Here is an 11430-nt window from a genome sequence, read left to right as displayed (position 1 = left end):
AGAGCAACTGGAGGGCTTCCATAACCTCCCAAAAAAAAAATTAGTTTGTTTGGGCAGGAATGTCACTCCTTGGCCCCTCCCCTCTGCAAGGAAGGCGGAGTCCAGTAACGCTCCGCCTTTTAAAGTGCAAGAGTATTGCTTTCCCGCGGAACGGAAAGGCGCCTGCCGTCTCCGGACGCAGCGTGGTCTCTCTCCTCCTGAAGCTGGGTAAGGCTGTGGAAAGAAATCAACGCTGCCAAAAGATTGGGGACCCCCAGACCGAAAGCGCAAGTTTGGGCCCTTAAAGGACATTCTGCAGGCAGCTCCAGTCTTATCGAGTCTGCCTCTTGGGCTGTTCTGCTTGTCAAAAAAGTGGGGGGAAAGGGCATCTGCGTAGAGCGCACCGCCTCTTCTCGCTCGGCCAAGACAACACACACACACCCCTCCGCTTCCGACGCAGTTCGTTATAAACACGTTAGGCCGGTTGTGGTCCTCGAGAAAAAAATTAAAATTAAATCCAAAGTCTTCCGAAGGGCGGCGGGGCGGCGGTGGAGGTGAGGGGCCCGGAAGCCGAGGAGCCGCCCTCAAACGAAGATCGGGATCCGTTCGCGGATCGTCGTCCGGCAGATCGGGCACACCATCAGGGCGGCGCTGCACTCCGGGCACGAGCCGTGCCCGCACTGGAAGATCAGTTTGATTTGGTTGTCGATGCAGATGGGGCAGGTGATGCGCTCCTCCATCTGCCGGTAACGGTTCTGGAGGTCCTCCATGAGTTTTTGCTGGCCGGTGGGTTCCGAGCAGGGGCTGCCCTCCACTTCTGTACTGTCTGTCGAGAGGGACAGAAGGAAAAGGGGGATGATGAAGAAGAGTTGGTTTTTATATGCCAACTTTCTCTACCACTTAAGGCAGACTCAAATCGGCTTACAATCACCTTCCCTCCCCCTCCCCACAAAAAACACCCTGTGAGGTAGGTGGGCTGAGAGAGCTCTAAGAGAGCTGTGACTAGCCCAAGGTCACCCAGGTGGCTTCGTGTGTAGTTCACCAGATTAGCCTCCACCGCTCACGTGGAGAAGTGGGGAATCAAACCTAGTTCTCCAGATCAGAGTCCTCCAACCCCCCGCTCTAAACCATTACACCATGCAATTTGTTGGTTTTTAGTAAATTCTGAACTTGTAAATTTCTAAAAAATGAAATCTGGGGCCTGCACATCATGTCCTGGGTGGTTTGTGGGTTTTTTTTTTTTTTTGCTATGGAGAAGAGCAGGCATCGACCCCAACCGATGTTTTCCCTTCCTTAAACTTTGGCCGATGCTTCCTACTCTATGCTTTTCAGATTGAAAAAAAGGGGGCGGCGTCCAGAGGTCCCTACCTTGCTTCAACTTCTTGGTTATCGTCACTTGGCATTTGATGCATCTCTTCATTCTCCTGGAGCACTCTAAGGAAGGTGGGGGAAGGAAACACACATGGAATGCTGGGGTCACGTTAACTAGCCTGCAGGTTCAGCGTCTCCTTCTTCCTTCGCGCAACGGAGCGGAAGGAGGAAGAACTATCCCCCGATTCACACCGGCGCCCAGACGGATAGGGTGGACGGCAAGCAGTGGCTCCACAGACTTTGCTGAAGGAGCATGAAGAATCATAGAGTTGGAAGGGACCACCAGGGTCATCTAGACCAACCCCCTGCACAACGCAGGAAATTCACAACTCCTTCCTCCCCCACACACCCCCAGCGACCCCTGCTCCATGCCCAGAAGATGGCAGGATCCCTGGCCAATCTGGCCTGGAGGAAAATTGCTTCCTGACCCCAAAGTTGCAATTGGCTTTACTCTGAGCATGTCAGAAAGGGCCATGAGAGACAAACACTGATGCAACCCTTCCTGCCCTCCCTCTCCTGATCTGCCTACATTCGTAGAATCGGCCCTGCTGTCTGGCCTCTACTTCAAAACTTCCCAAGAAGGAGAGCCCACCACCTCCCGTGGAAGCCTGTTCCGCTGTTCCAGGCTAGAGACAGGTGGAGAACTACCTATGGGCCAAATGAGTCTCCAGAGACAGTACCTTTATCTGGCCTGCCAACTCTTAGAATCATAGAGTTGGAAGGGACCATCAGGGTTATCTTGTCAAACCCCCTGCACAATGCAGGAAATTCACAGCTACCTCCCCTCTACACCTCCAGTGACCCCCACTCCATGCCCAGAAGATGGCCAAGATGCCCTCCCTCTCATCATCTGCCTAAGGTCATAGAATCAGCATTGCTGACAGATGGCCATCTAGCCTCTTCTTAAAAACCTCCAGGGAAGGAGAGCTTACCACCTCCTGAGGAAGCCTGTTCCACTGAGGAACCACTCTGATAGTTAGAAAATTCTTCCTAATGTCTAGACGGAAACTCTTTTGATTGAATTTCAACCCGTTGGTTCTGGTCCAACCTTCTGGGGCCACAGAAAACAACTCAGCACACTCCTCTATATGACAGCCCTTCAAGTACTTGAACATGGTTATCATATCCCCTCTCCTCCTCTTCAGGCTAAACATACCCAGCTCCTTCAACCTTTCCGCAGAGAAGGGAGTTCAAGAAGGGTGGGAGTTAAGTCCTGTGTGGTTTCCTCTAGTAGAATCATAGAGCTGGAAGGGACCACCAGGGCCATCTTGTCCAACCCCCTGCACAAGGCAGGAAATTCACAACTACCTCCCCCCCCACACCCCCAGTGACCCGCTACTCCATGCCCAGAAGATGGCCAAGGTGCCCTTCCCTCTCATGATCTGCCCAAGGTCATCGAATCCGCATTGCTGACAGATGGCCATCTGGCCTTAGCTTCAGAACCTCCCAATGAGGAGAGCCCACCACCTCCCGAGGAAGCCCGTCCCACCGAGGAACCACTCGAACCATCAGGGAGTTTCTCCTCCACTGAATTGAGACTGGGCCGCCACGGTTCCCAGGCGCTGAAGGGAGGCCTGCGATACCTTCGCACACGATGCTGTGCTGGCAGGGGAAGAAGTGGACCAGCAGGGCCAGCTCCGAGCAGACCAGGCACTCCGAGGGGGCGGCCACCTTCGCCACGCTGAGGTTGGTCATGGTGTTGGGGGTCGTGTGGACCCGCCGCAGGCTGCACGTCACTGTGGAGCCCTCTGAGGAATCTCGCCGATCCCTGAAGGCAACCGGAAAAGGAAGAAGAGGAGGAGGAGGAGTTGGTTTTTATAGGCCGACTTTCTCTACCACTGAAGGGAGACTCAAACCAGCTTACAATCGCCCTCCCTTCCCCACAACAGACACCCTGTGAGGTAGGCGGGGCTGAGAGAGCTCTAAGAGAGCTGTGACTAGCCCAAGGTCACCGGGCTGGCTTCGTGTGTAGGAGTGGGGAAACCAACCTGGTTCACCAGATTAGCCTCCGCCGCTCATGTTGGAGGAGTGGGGAATCAAACCCGGTTCCCCAGATCAGACTCCACAACTCCAAACCACCGCTCTTAACCACTACAGCACACTGGAGAGGGTGAGTCACCTCTCAACGGCCACCCATACACTGCGCACGCCAGGTCAATGGTTCTCAGCAACGGGAGGCAGAAAGAAGAAGAGTTGGCTTTTATATGCCCTGCTTAGCTTTGGAGATCTAACCAGATTGGGCTAGCCTGGAACATCCAGTGATCCGCATTTCTTTGCCTTCAAAAAACCTGGTTTCCTTGTTTTTAGAGAACACATGGATGGGTCTACTGCCGACAACATATTAGAAGAGGCCTTCCCCTACGTATGTGAGAGAGAGGAGGCCCCTCTTCTCAGATAGTATGAAAAGCAGCCGTTCTTTTAAGGAGAATCAAACCGGCTTACAATCTCCTTCCCTTCCTCTCCCCACAACAGACACCCTGTGAGGTAGGTGGGGCTGAGAGAGCTCTAAGAGAGCTGTGACTAGCCCAAGGTCACCCAGCTCGCTTCATGAGGAGGGGTGGGGCATGAAACCCGGTTCATCAGATTAGAGTCCACCACTCATGAGGAGGGGTGGGGAATCAAACCCGGTTCTCCACATTGGAGTCCGCTGCTCCAAACCACTACACCACGCTGGCTACATAAGGAGATTAAAAAAAGCCATGCTGAATCAGTCCAAGGCCCATTGAGTCCAGCAGTTGGTTCACACAGTGGACAACCAGGTGCCTCTAGGAAGACCACGACTGCAGCAGCATTATCCTGCTTGCATTTCACGGCACCTAATAGAATGGGCATGCTCCTCTGATACTGGAGAGAATAGGTATGTATCACGACTGCAAAACTTTATTCCTGTTTATCGCATCAGCCACATTCTGATATCTGATTCTGATATGTCTGCTTTTGAACATTGAAATGAACATTGTTCATTTCCCAGTTGCATCGCCGCAGCATTATCAGTATATATTTCCACAGGTACAGGTACGGTTACATTCAGTTCTTTTAACAAATACAAGAACCATTCTCCAAGCAAAACCTCCCGGGTCCTAACTTGTAAGTAAGTACCACCACCCCTCCCCTCGTAGGCTTCTGAAGGAATTCAGGGTTCCTCCAGAGCAGAGTATGAAAACCACAGCAAAGAAGCAGATTGGCAGTGTCTGGGATTCCACCTAAACAAGATAATCTCTCTTGTCTCTCTGCAACATGAAACTGAGCATTTGCTCTCAAGGAATGTTTGGGCTGTCCCCCCGGATGGGGAGTTCGCCGTGATTTCAAGGTTTCCCTCCCGTTTCCACCTCGGTTTTAAAAAGAACTCTGAAATTAGGGCCTTGTATTGAAAGAAAACGCCCCACCAAAACATCTAAGTGTGGCTTCTAACCACCACTTAACTTGTGTCAACTCAAAAGAGTTTGCAAATCAAACGCGCCAGGAAAACAACTCGTGGTTTCCAGGAAGACGAGGGTTGAAACTCAAAAAACCAGTTGGGAGTATCCTGCGGGAACTGGTGAACTGACTTCATGATGATATATAGAATCTAATTAAGCTTGGATACTTGATTGGAAATGGGGCTGAAGAAATTTTCTTGAAACGGCCGTCCCCCATCCATCATGCTTAATGAAGATTTTGTGATCATTTATACATGTACCTGATGGACTTTTTAAAAATACTTTTCTATATACTAAGAAGATTCCATTATTTATAGACTGTACTATTCTTAGAATACATCAAACACGTTTTGTATATTTTGTATATATCGTTTATTGTCACTTGTTGTAGTCCATTGTACTTGTTGAAATGTTTTGAAACACAATATACACATTTTGTATTATTGTACTGATTTCTTCCCGTGCCAGTTTCCAAACCTCCAGGTACTAGCTGGAGATGTCCTGCTATTACAACTGATCTCCAGCTGATAGAGATCAGTTCACCTGGAGAAAATGGCCGCTTTGGCAATTGGACTCTATGGCATTGAAGTCCCTCCCCCCTTAAACCCCACCCTCCTTAGGCTCCGCCCAAAAAACCTCCCGCCAGTAGCAAAGAGGGACCTGGCAACCCTAGCTACGTGTCCTGCACCCGTGTACAGAATGGGACACCCTTTGCCCAGAGTTTAGATTTTAATGTGGACTTTATGGTTCTGTCTTATTACCAGCGCTTCAGACGGCACAGAGTAGAAAACAAACTCACTTAGCGTGCATATAATGCTGTCTGAATAATCACAGCTTTTCATGTACCTGACCTCAGAAATCCTAACCACCACCCCCCCCCCGAAAGGTAGGCTGTTATATTTTTTTCACTGTAGCTAGGGTTGCCAACTGCCAGGCAGTAGCAGGAGATCTCCTGCTAATTCAACTGATCTCCAGCCGATAGAGATCAGATCACTTGGAGAAAAATGGCCACTTTGGCCATTGGACTCTATGGCGTTGAAGTCCCTCCCCTCCCCAAACCCCGCCCTCCTCAGGCTCCGCCCCAAAAATCTCCTGCCGGTGGCAAAGAGGGACCTGGCAACCCTAACTGTAGTGCAGGGGTGTCAAACATCAGGCCCGTGGGCCGGATCCGACCCCTTGAGAGCTCTTATCTGGCCCGCGAGCCAGCCACCTACCTCACAAGGTGTCTATTGTGGGGAAGGAAAGAGAAGAAGATTGTAAGCGGCTATGAGACTCCTTAAAGATCAGGGTATAAAATCAGGGTATTAAATCAGGGTATAAAAACCAACTCTTCTTCTTCCAATAAAATGGGCTGACCTCTTGAATTGGGGAGATTTCAGTGGTTGTGCATCCCATAGGCAGCGGCGGGTGGGGTGGGACCTACCTGAATTTCTGTGAGAAGTTCTTGATTAGCTGAACTATGCTGCCGTCCATGACGAGGTCGAGGGGGGACTTGCCCCTGTGGTTGGCGTAGTTGACGTCGGCCCCTTCGTGCGCCAAGTAGCATGCGATGGCGGCCCCCACCTTCAGCTCAACATTGCCCAGGAAACCGGAAGCCTGCAGCTGAAGCGGCAGGCGGGGGAGAGAAGGGAGTGAAACTTTTAAACATCTGACGTGGCTTTCCCACTCCTACCTGAGCGTAACTGGAGGGGACTGTGGCACTCCGCTCAGCACATGCAGTTGGGAGGAAAGAACATAAGGAAGGCCCTGCTGGATCAGACCGAGGCCCATCAAGTCCAGCAGTCTGTTCACACAGAGGCCAACCAGGTGCCTTTGGGAAGCCCACAAACAAGACAACTGCAGCAGCATTGTCTTGCCTGTGTTCCACAGCCCCTAATATAATAGGCATGCTCCTCTGATCCTGGAGAGAATAAGCATGAATCATGGCTAGTATTCATTTTGAGTAGTAGTCATGGATAGCCCTCTCCTCCATAAGAAAAGCCCTGCTAGATCAGACCAAGGCCCACCAAGTCAAACAGTCTGTTCACACAGTGGCCAACCAGGTGCCTTTAGGAAGCCCACAAGCAAGACGACTGCAGCAGCACTATCCTGCCTATGTTCCATGGCACCTCATATAATGGGCTTGCTCTTCTGATCCTGGACAGAACTGGCATGCTCCTCTGATCCTGGAGGTGTGCATCATGACTAGTATTCATTTTGACTGGTAGCCATGAATACCCTCTCCTCCAAGAACATGCTCCTCCATGAACATGCCTCTTAAAGCCTTCCAAGTTGGCAGCCATCACCACATCCTGGGGCAGGGAGTTCCACAATTTAACTATGCGTTGAGTAAAAAAATCCTTCCTTTTATCTGTTTTGAATCTCCCACCCTCCAGCTTCAGCAGATGACCCCGCTTTCTAGTATCTCTCTCCAAACCATGCATAATTTTATAGATCTCTATCATATCTCCCCTTAACCGCCTTCTTTCCAAGCTAAACAGCCCTGAGCGTTTTAACCGCACCTCATAGGGCAGTTGCTCTAGTGCCCCTGATCATTTTGGTTGCTCTTTTCTGCACCTTCTCAAGTCCTGCAATATCCTTTTCTTTAGGTGTGGTGACCAGAACAGTTCACAGTATTCCAAGTGTGGTCTCACCACAGATTTGTACAAGGGCAGGATTGGCTGCAAGTCAAAAAAGTCTTTGAGCAGCCTACTCCAGCAACCAGACCTAAATGCCGCCATGATGCTCAAAGAGCCGCTGGGCCCATTTTCTGCCGCACTCTGGTGCCCCCCACTGCAGATGACCATAAGGCGGTACTGCAGCGACAAGAACAGCTGGGCTCATGCGACACGGGAGGGACCAGTGGGGCTCCACCGAGCCACACAAAGATTCTAACTGGCTCGACTCCCCGGTCTTACCTTGGCGAAGAGGCTGCCTTCGTCGTCCGGCTGCTCGTCGGCCATGATGGCCATCAGGTTCTGCCTCTCCAGGACGATGTGCATGGCCGTGTCGCCGTCCTCGTCTTCGGCATTGACGTCGCACCCCTCGCTCACCAGCAGCTGCACCATCTCCATGTGGCCCTGTGTGACCGCTAAGTGGAGGGGCGTCTGGTTGCGGTTGTTCTTGAGATTCACGTCGCAGCGACCCTGGAAATAAGGAGAATCGGGGCCAGGGGAGGATGACAGAGACAGAGGATGGTGTTGATTGACTGACGGGAATTTTTTATTGATTCAAATGTTGTCCTTCTTTTGGGGCACAAAAATCCCCTCACGTTAAAGATCACCGATTTAGACAGACCAAGGCTTAGACTCAAAGTGAGACACCTTCATGTGTTTACGCCACATGAACACATGAAGCTGCCTTATAATGAACCAGACCCTCGATCCAGCAAAGTCAGTATTGTCTACTCAGACCGGCAGCGGCTCTCCAGGGTCTCAGGGAGGGGTCTTTCACATCACCTCCTTGCCTAGTCTCTTTAACTGGAGGTGCCGGGTTTTGAACCTGGGACCCTTCTGCATGCCAAGCAGATGCTCTTTCATGTCAATGCAGCGCCTGTTTCGCCGGCAAAAAAAAGGTACCCCTTCTTCCGTTTTTGGATTTACCTCTTTGATAAGGATCTCAGCCACCTCCTTGTGATTGTTCAGGGCGGCCAGGTGTAACGCAGTGAAGCCGTCTCCCTTCTTGGCGTCCACCAGCTGCCGGGCTCTTGCCAGGATCTTCTTGATGGCTCTGGAGGAAGTCGAAAAGTGCAAAGCAAACAGATTAAAACGAGGGGGAGGCGGAGGATGGAGTCTCAGGCGCCGCTTGTCACGAAGGGCGAGCATCCAGCGGAGAGATAGGCTCGCTCAGCAGTTATTAACGTCCTTAGCAATGACGCTGGCGGGGATGTGAGTCAGCGGCCAGGGAACGAGTACAAGGAGAGAGCACAAGTCGTCTCGAAGATCGAATTAGGAGAGGGGGAGGAAATCAAGGGTTCCTTGGGCTTACCGTTCATAAGCGAATAAGAAACGAGAAGGGGGAAAGGATAATGAGAAACATTAATCCTCGAGGTGATTCAGTGGTCTGGCCGATTCTTTCTGTCGCTTGCTTTTTGCAAGGAGACAACAGGCTTGAGGGGGGGGGGTTTGGCAGTGTCTTTCCCTGTGCCTCCCATGCTGTGCCCTCCCCCAGGTTTGATTAAGCCTGGCCTCTTGGTCCCCACTCGGGATTCCTTATTTCCAAAAGGACTGAACAAAGACACTGTTGCCAGCCGTATAGTTTCAGGATTATTATCTTTATTTCTCAAGTGTCATCTGCGGGTATGGTGGTTTACAGAGGCCGCTGTCCCAAGGAGCTCACAGATTTGTCATAGGGGAGGGGGTGGAGGGGACCCTAAATGGAGGAAGGATACATTCTTTGTCCAGTGGTTGTGAGCTCAAGCTCAGTTTTGGTAGGGAAGGATTCATGCCAAAGCCTTCATGAACAAGTGTTTTTTAAAAAAGATATGAGAGAGGGGGGCATCACATAGGTGGGGTTTTTTTGGGAGGGGGGTTCCCAGGTGAAAGGGCACAAAGATACCAGTTGGAGGAGTGAAGGGTCTAGACAAGGGGTGTCAAACTTAATTGTTACAAGGGCCGGATATGACATAAACATCACCTGGTCGGGCGGAGTCATGCCTTGCCAGCCTGAGTGTGGTGGGGGCTGCCTTGCCTGGCTCACGGGCCGGACAAGAGCTCTCAAGGGGCCGGATGCAGCCCACGGGCCGTATGTTTGACACCCCTGGTCTAGACAGGGATGGACTGGGATATGAATGCAGAGAGGTACGGGGGGTGGGGGTGGGCACAGCCATGGAGACATTTGAACGTAAGGACAAGGAGTCCAAACTGGAACAGGGAGGAGACAGGAAGAGATTTTGGGTGATGGATCTGGGCATATTAGAGAAGAAAGTGTCATTTTGGAAGGATGGTGCGCGCGTTTAGAAGAAGAAGAAGAGTTCGTTTTTATATGGCGACTTTCTCTACCACTTAAGGAAGACTCAAACCGGCTTACAATCTCCTTCCCTTGCCCTCCCCACAACAGACCTGGGATCCATGAAAGAAGGACAGGGTGCGAGGGTTCAGTACTACTAATAGCAGCCCCATCTGCCTCTGAGGAGAGAAACCTCACAGTGATTGCTGCTGGCAGAAACAAGCCAACAAAAGGAAACTTTCCCCAACCTTCTTCCTAAAGCTTCCTTGTGAATGACGTCCCTGTGTGGCCCCATTTCTATTCTCCCAGAACCCAAAACATACCTCGCATTCTCTTTGGGATGCACTTAAACATGTGTCTGGCCTAAGCAAGGCACATTTCAAAAACGAGAGTCACGATAGAAGGACAAACTACGGACAGACTCAGTTCTGCGAAACCTCACTTCATCTGTGCTAGAGTTCTGCCCTAGTAGAAACCAAGATCGTAGGGGGACCTTAATCAATTTTCTCCTCTACTCTGCTGTCTTTATTTCCACACCTTCTTTTTCCAATGAATTGCCCAGTTGGCAACAAAAATTAAGATTTAGTCAAGGCAGTCAGCAAACCTCTGTGTCCCCTTTTTTCACCCACCTGCACCTTTCTTATCTTACGGGTGTCTCCTGCCCCTAGGCCTTAGATCCTTCTCCGGGGTAAATGGACCTCTCACTTCTCCCACAGAAGTTGCACCTGCTTGCCCACATTCTATTTGCTTCCTTACTTAGAACACACCGCCTTTCAAGGTTTTCAAGGCTGCTTACAGATCAAACCCAAACCCAGCAGACGACAGGATGCTCACGCATGAAAGACTCAGCCGTCCCACAGACATGACATGATATGATAAACAGTACGGGAAAGGTCAGAAGAATTGTGTTTAAAAAGCTCACCCCAAAAAAGTATGACAAAATAAAAACACAGTTGTAACAACACCTAAAAACAGAAGGCGCCTGATGGATATTTCTGTGAGATTTTTCCATAAAGAGGGGTGCCATCACCAAAAAGACCTCGTTGTCTGGCAACCAGCTGCCTCATCTCCCAAGGAGGAGACACCTGGAACAGGGTCTCAAACAACGATATATATAAAATTTAAAATAAATTTCCACTATTATAATTATTAATTCACTTTATATCCAGCCATTCCCCCATTAAGGAAATCAAGGTGACATCCATGTTGTCTCAGCAGGCATCTCCACCCAGACGCAGACTATATCCAAAGTTTTCACGCACACTCCATGACATCACAGCATCTCAGCCAATGGGTACCCGGGCAACAGGCAAGCAAATATCACTGCTTAATTTGACACACACAAAATATCACATTTTGCTTCAAGGCTTCACTGGTGCTTTCCCCGCCATCTCATTTCTGTTTCTTGTGGGGAGAAAAGTGGAATAGAAACAAACAAGAATAAAAAAATTGGTTCATGCTTACAGTTTGTTCCCTTTCAGGGCTGCGTGGTGCAGCTGGTTGAATCCTTGGCGGTTCGGGATGGTGAAATCGATCGTGGGGACTTCTGTCAGGGTCTCGATGATGCACTTGAAGTCGGCGGTGATGGCATAGTGGAGAGGGGTGTCGCCGTATGAATCCTGGCGGGGGAAAGGGGGGAGAGAGATTGTTGCCCCAGTCAGAAGCTCAGCAAGATTCCCCCTGAATGCAGAAAAGGACTGATTCCCTGCCCCCATTCCAAGGGTTCTAGTTCACT

General features: G+C 50.6%; 1 protein-coding gene across 1 annotated transcript in view; it reads right to left on the bottom strand.

Annotated features, from left to right (window-relative positions):
• Nucleotides 1-544: 544 nt before the first annotated feature.
• MIB2 (MIB E3 ubiquitin protein ligase 2) overlaps nt 545-11430 on the bottom strand; it is a 41154-nt gene continuing 30268 nt past the window's right edge. Inside the window, exons 12-18 of the mRNA XM_056865201.1 lie at nt 11160-11314; nt 8351-8477; nt 7667-7894; nt 6193-6371; nt 2934-3118; nt 1348-1413; nt 545-805 (exon numbers count right to left, since the gene is read on the bottom strand). Of these exons, the coding sequence (XP_056721179.1) occupies nt 564-805; nt 1348-1413; nt 2934-3118; nt 6193-6371; nt 7667-7894; nt 8351-8477; nt 11160-11314 (1182 nt within the window). The 3' untranslated portion in view covers nt 545-563. The remainder of the gene's footprint in view (nt 806-1347; nt 1414-2933; nt 3119-6192; nt 6372-7666; nt 7895-8350; nt 8478-11159; nt 11315-11430) is intronic.

This window comes from Euleptes europaea, chromosome 19 (genome assembly GCF_029931775.1).
Source record: "Euleptes europaea isolate rEulEur1 chromosome 19, rEulEur1.hap1, whole genome shotgun sequence".
Classification (NCBI taxonomy): Eukaryota; Metazoa; Chordata; class Lepidosauria; order Squamata; family Sphaerodactylidae; genus Euleptes; species Euleptes europaea.
This window is presented reverse-complemented; position numbering and strand designations above follow the sequence as displayed.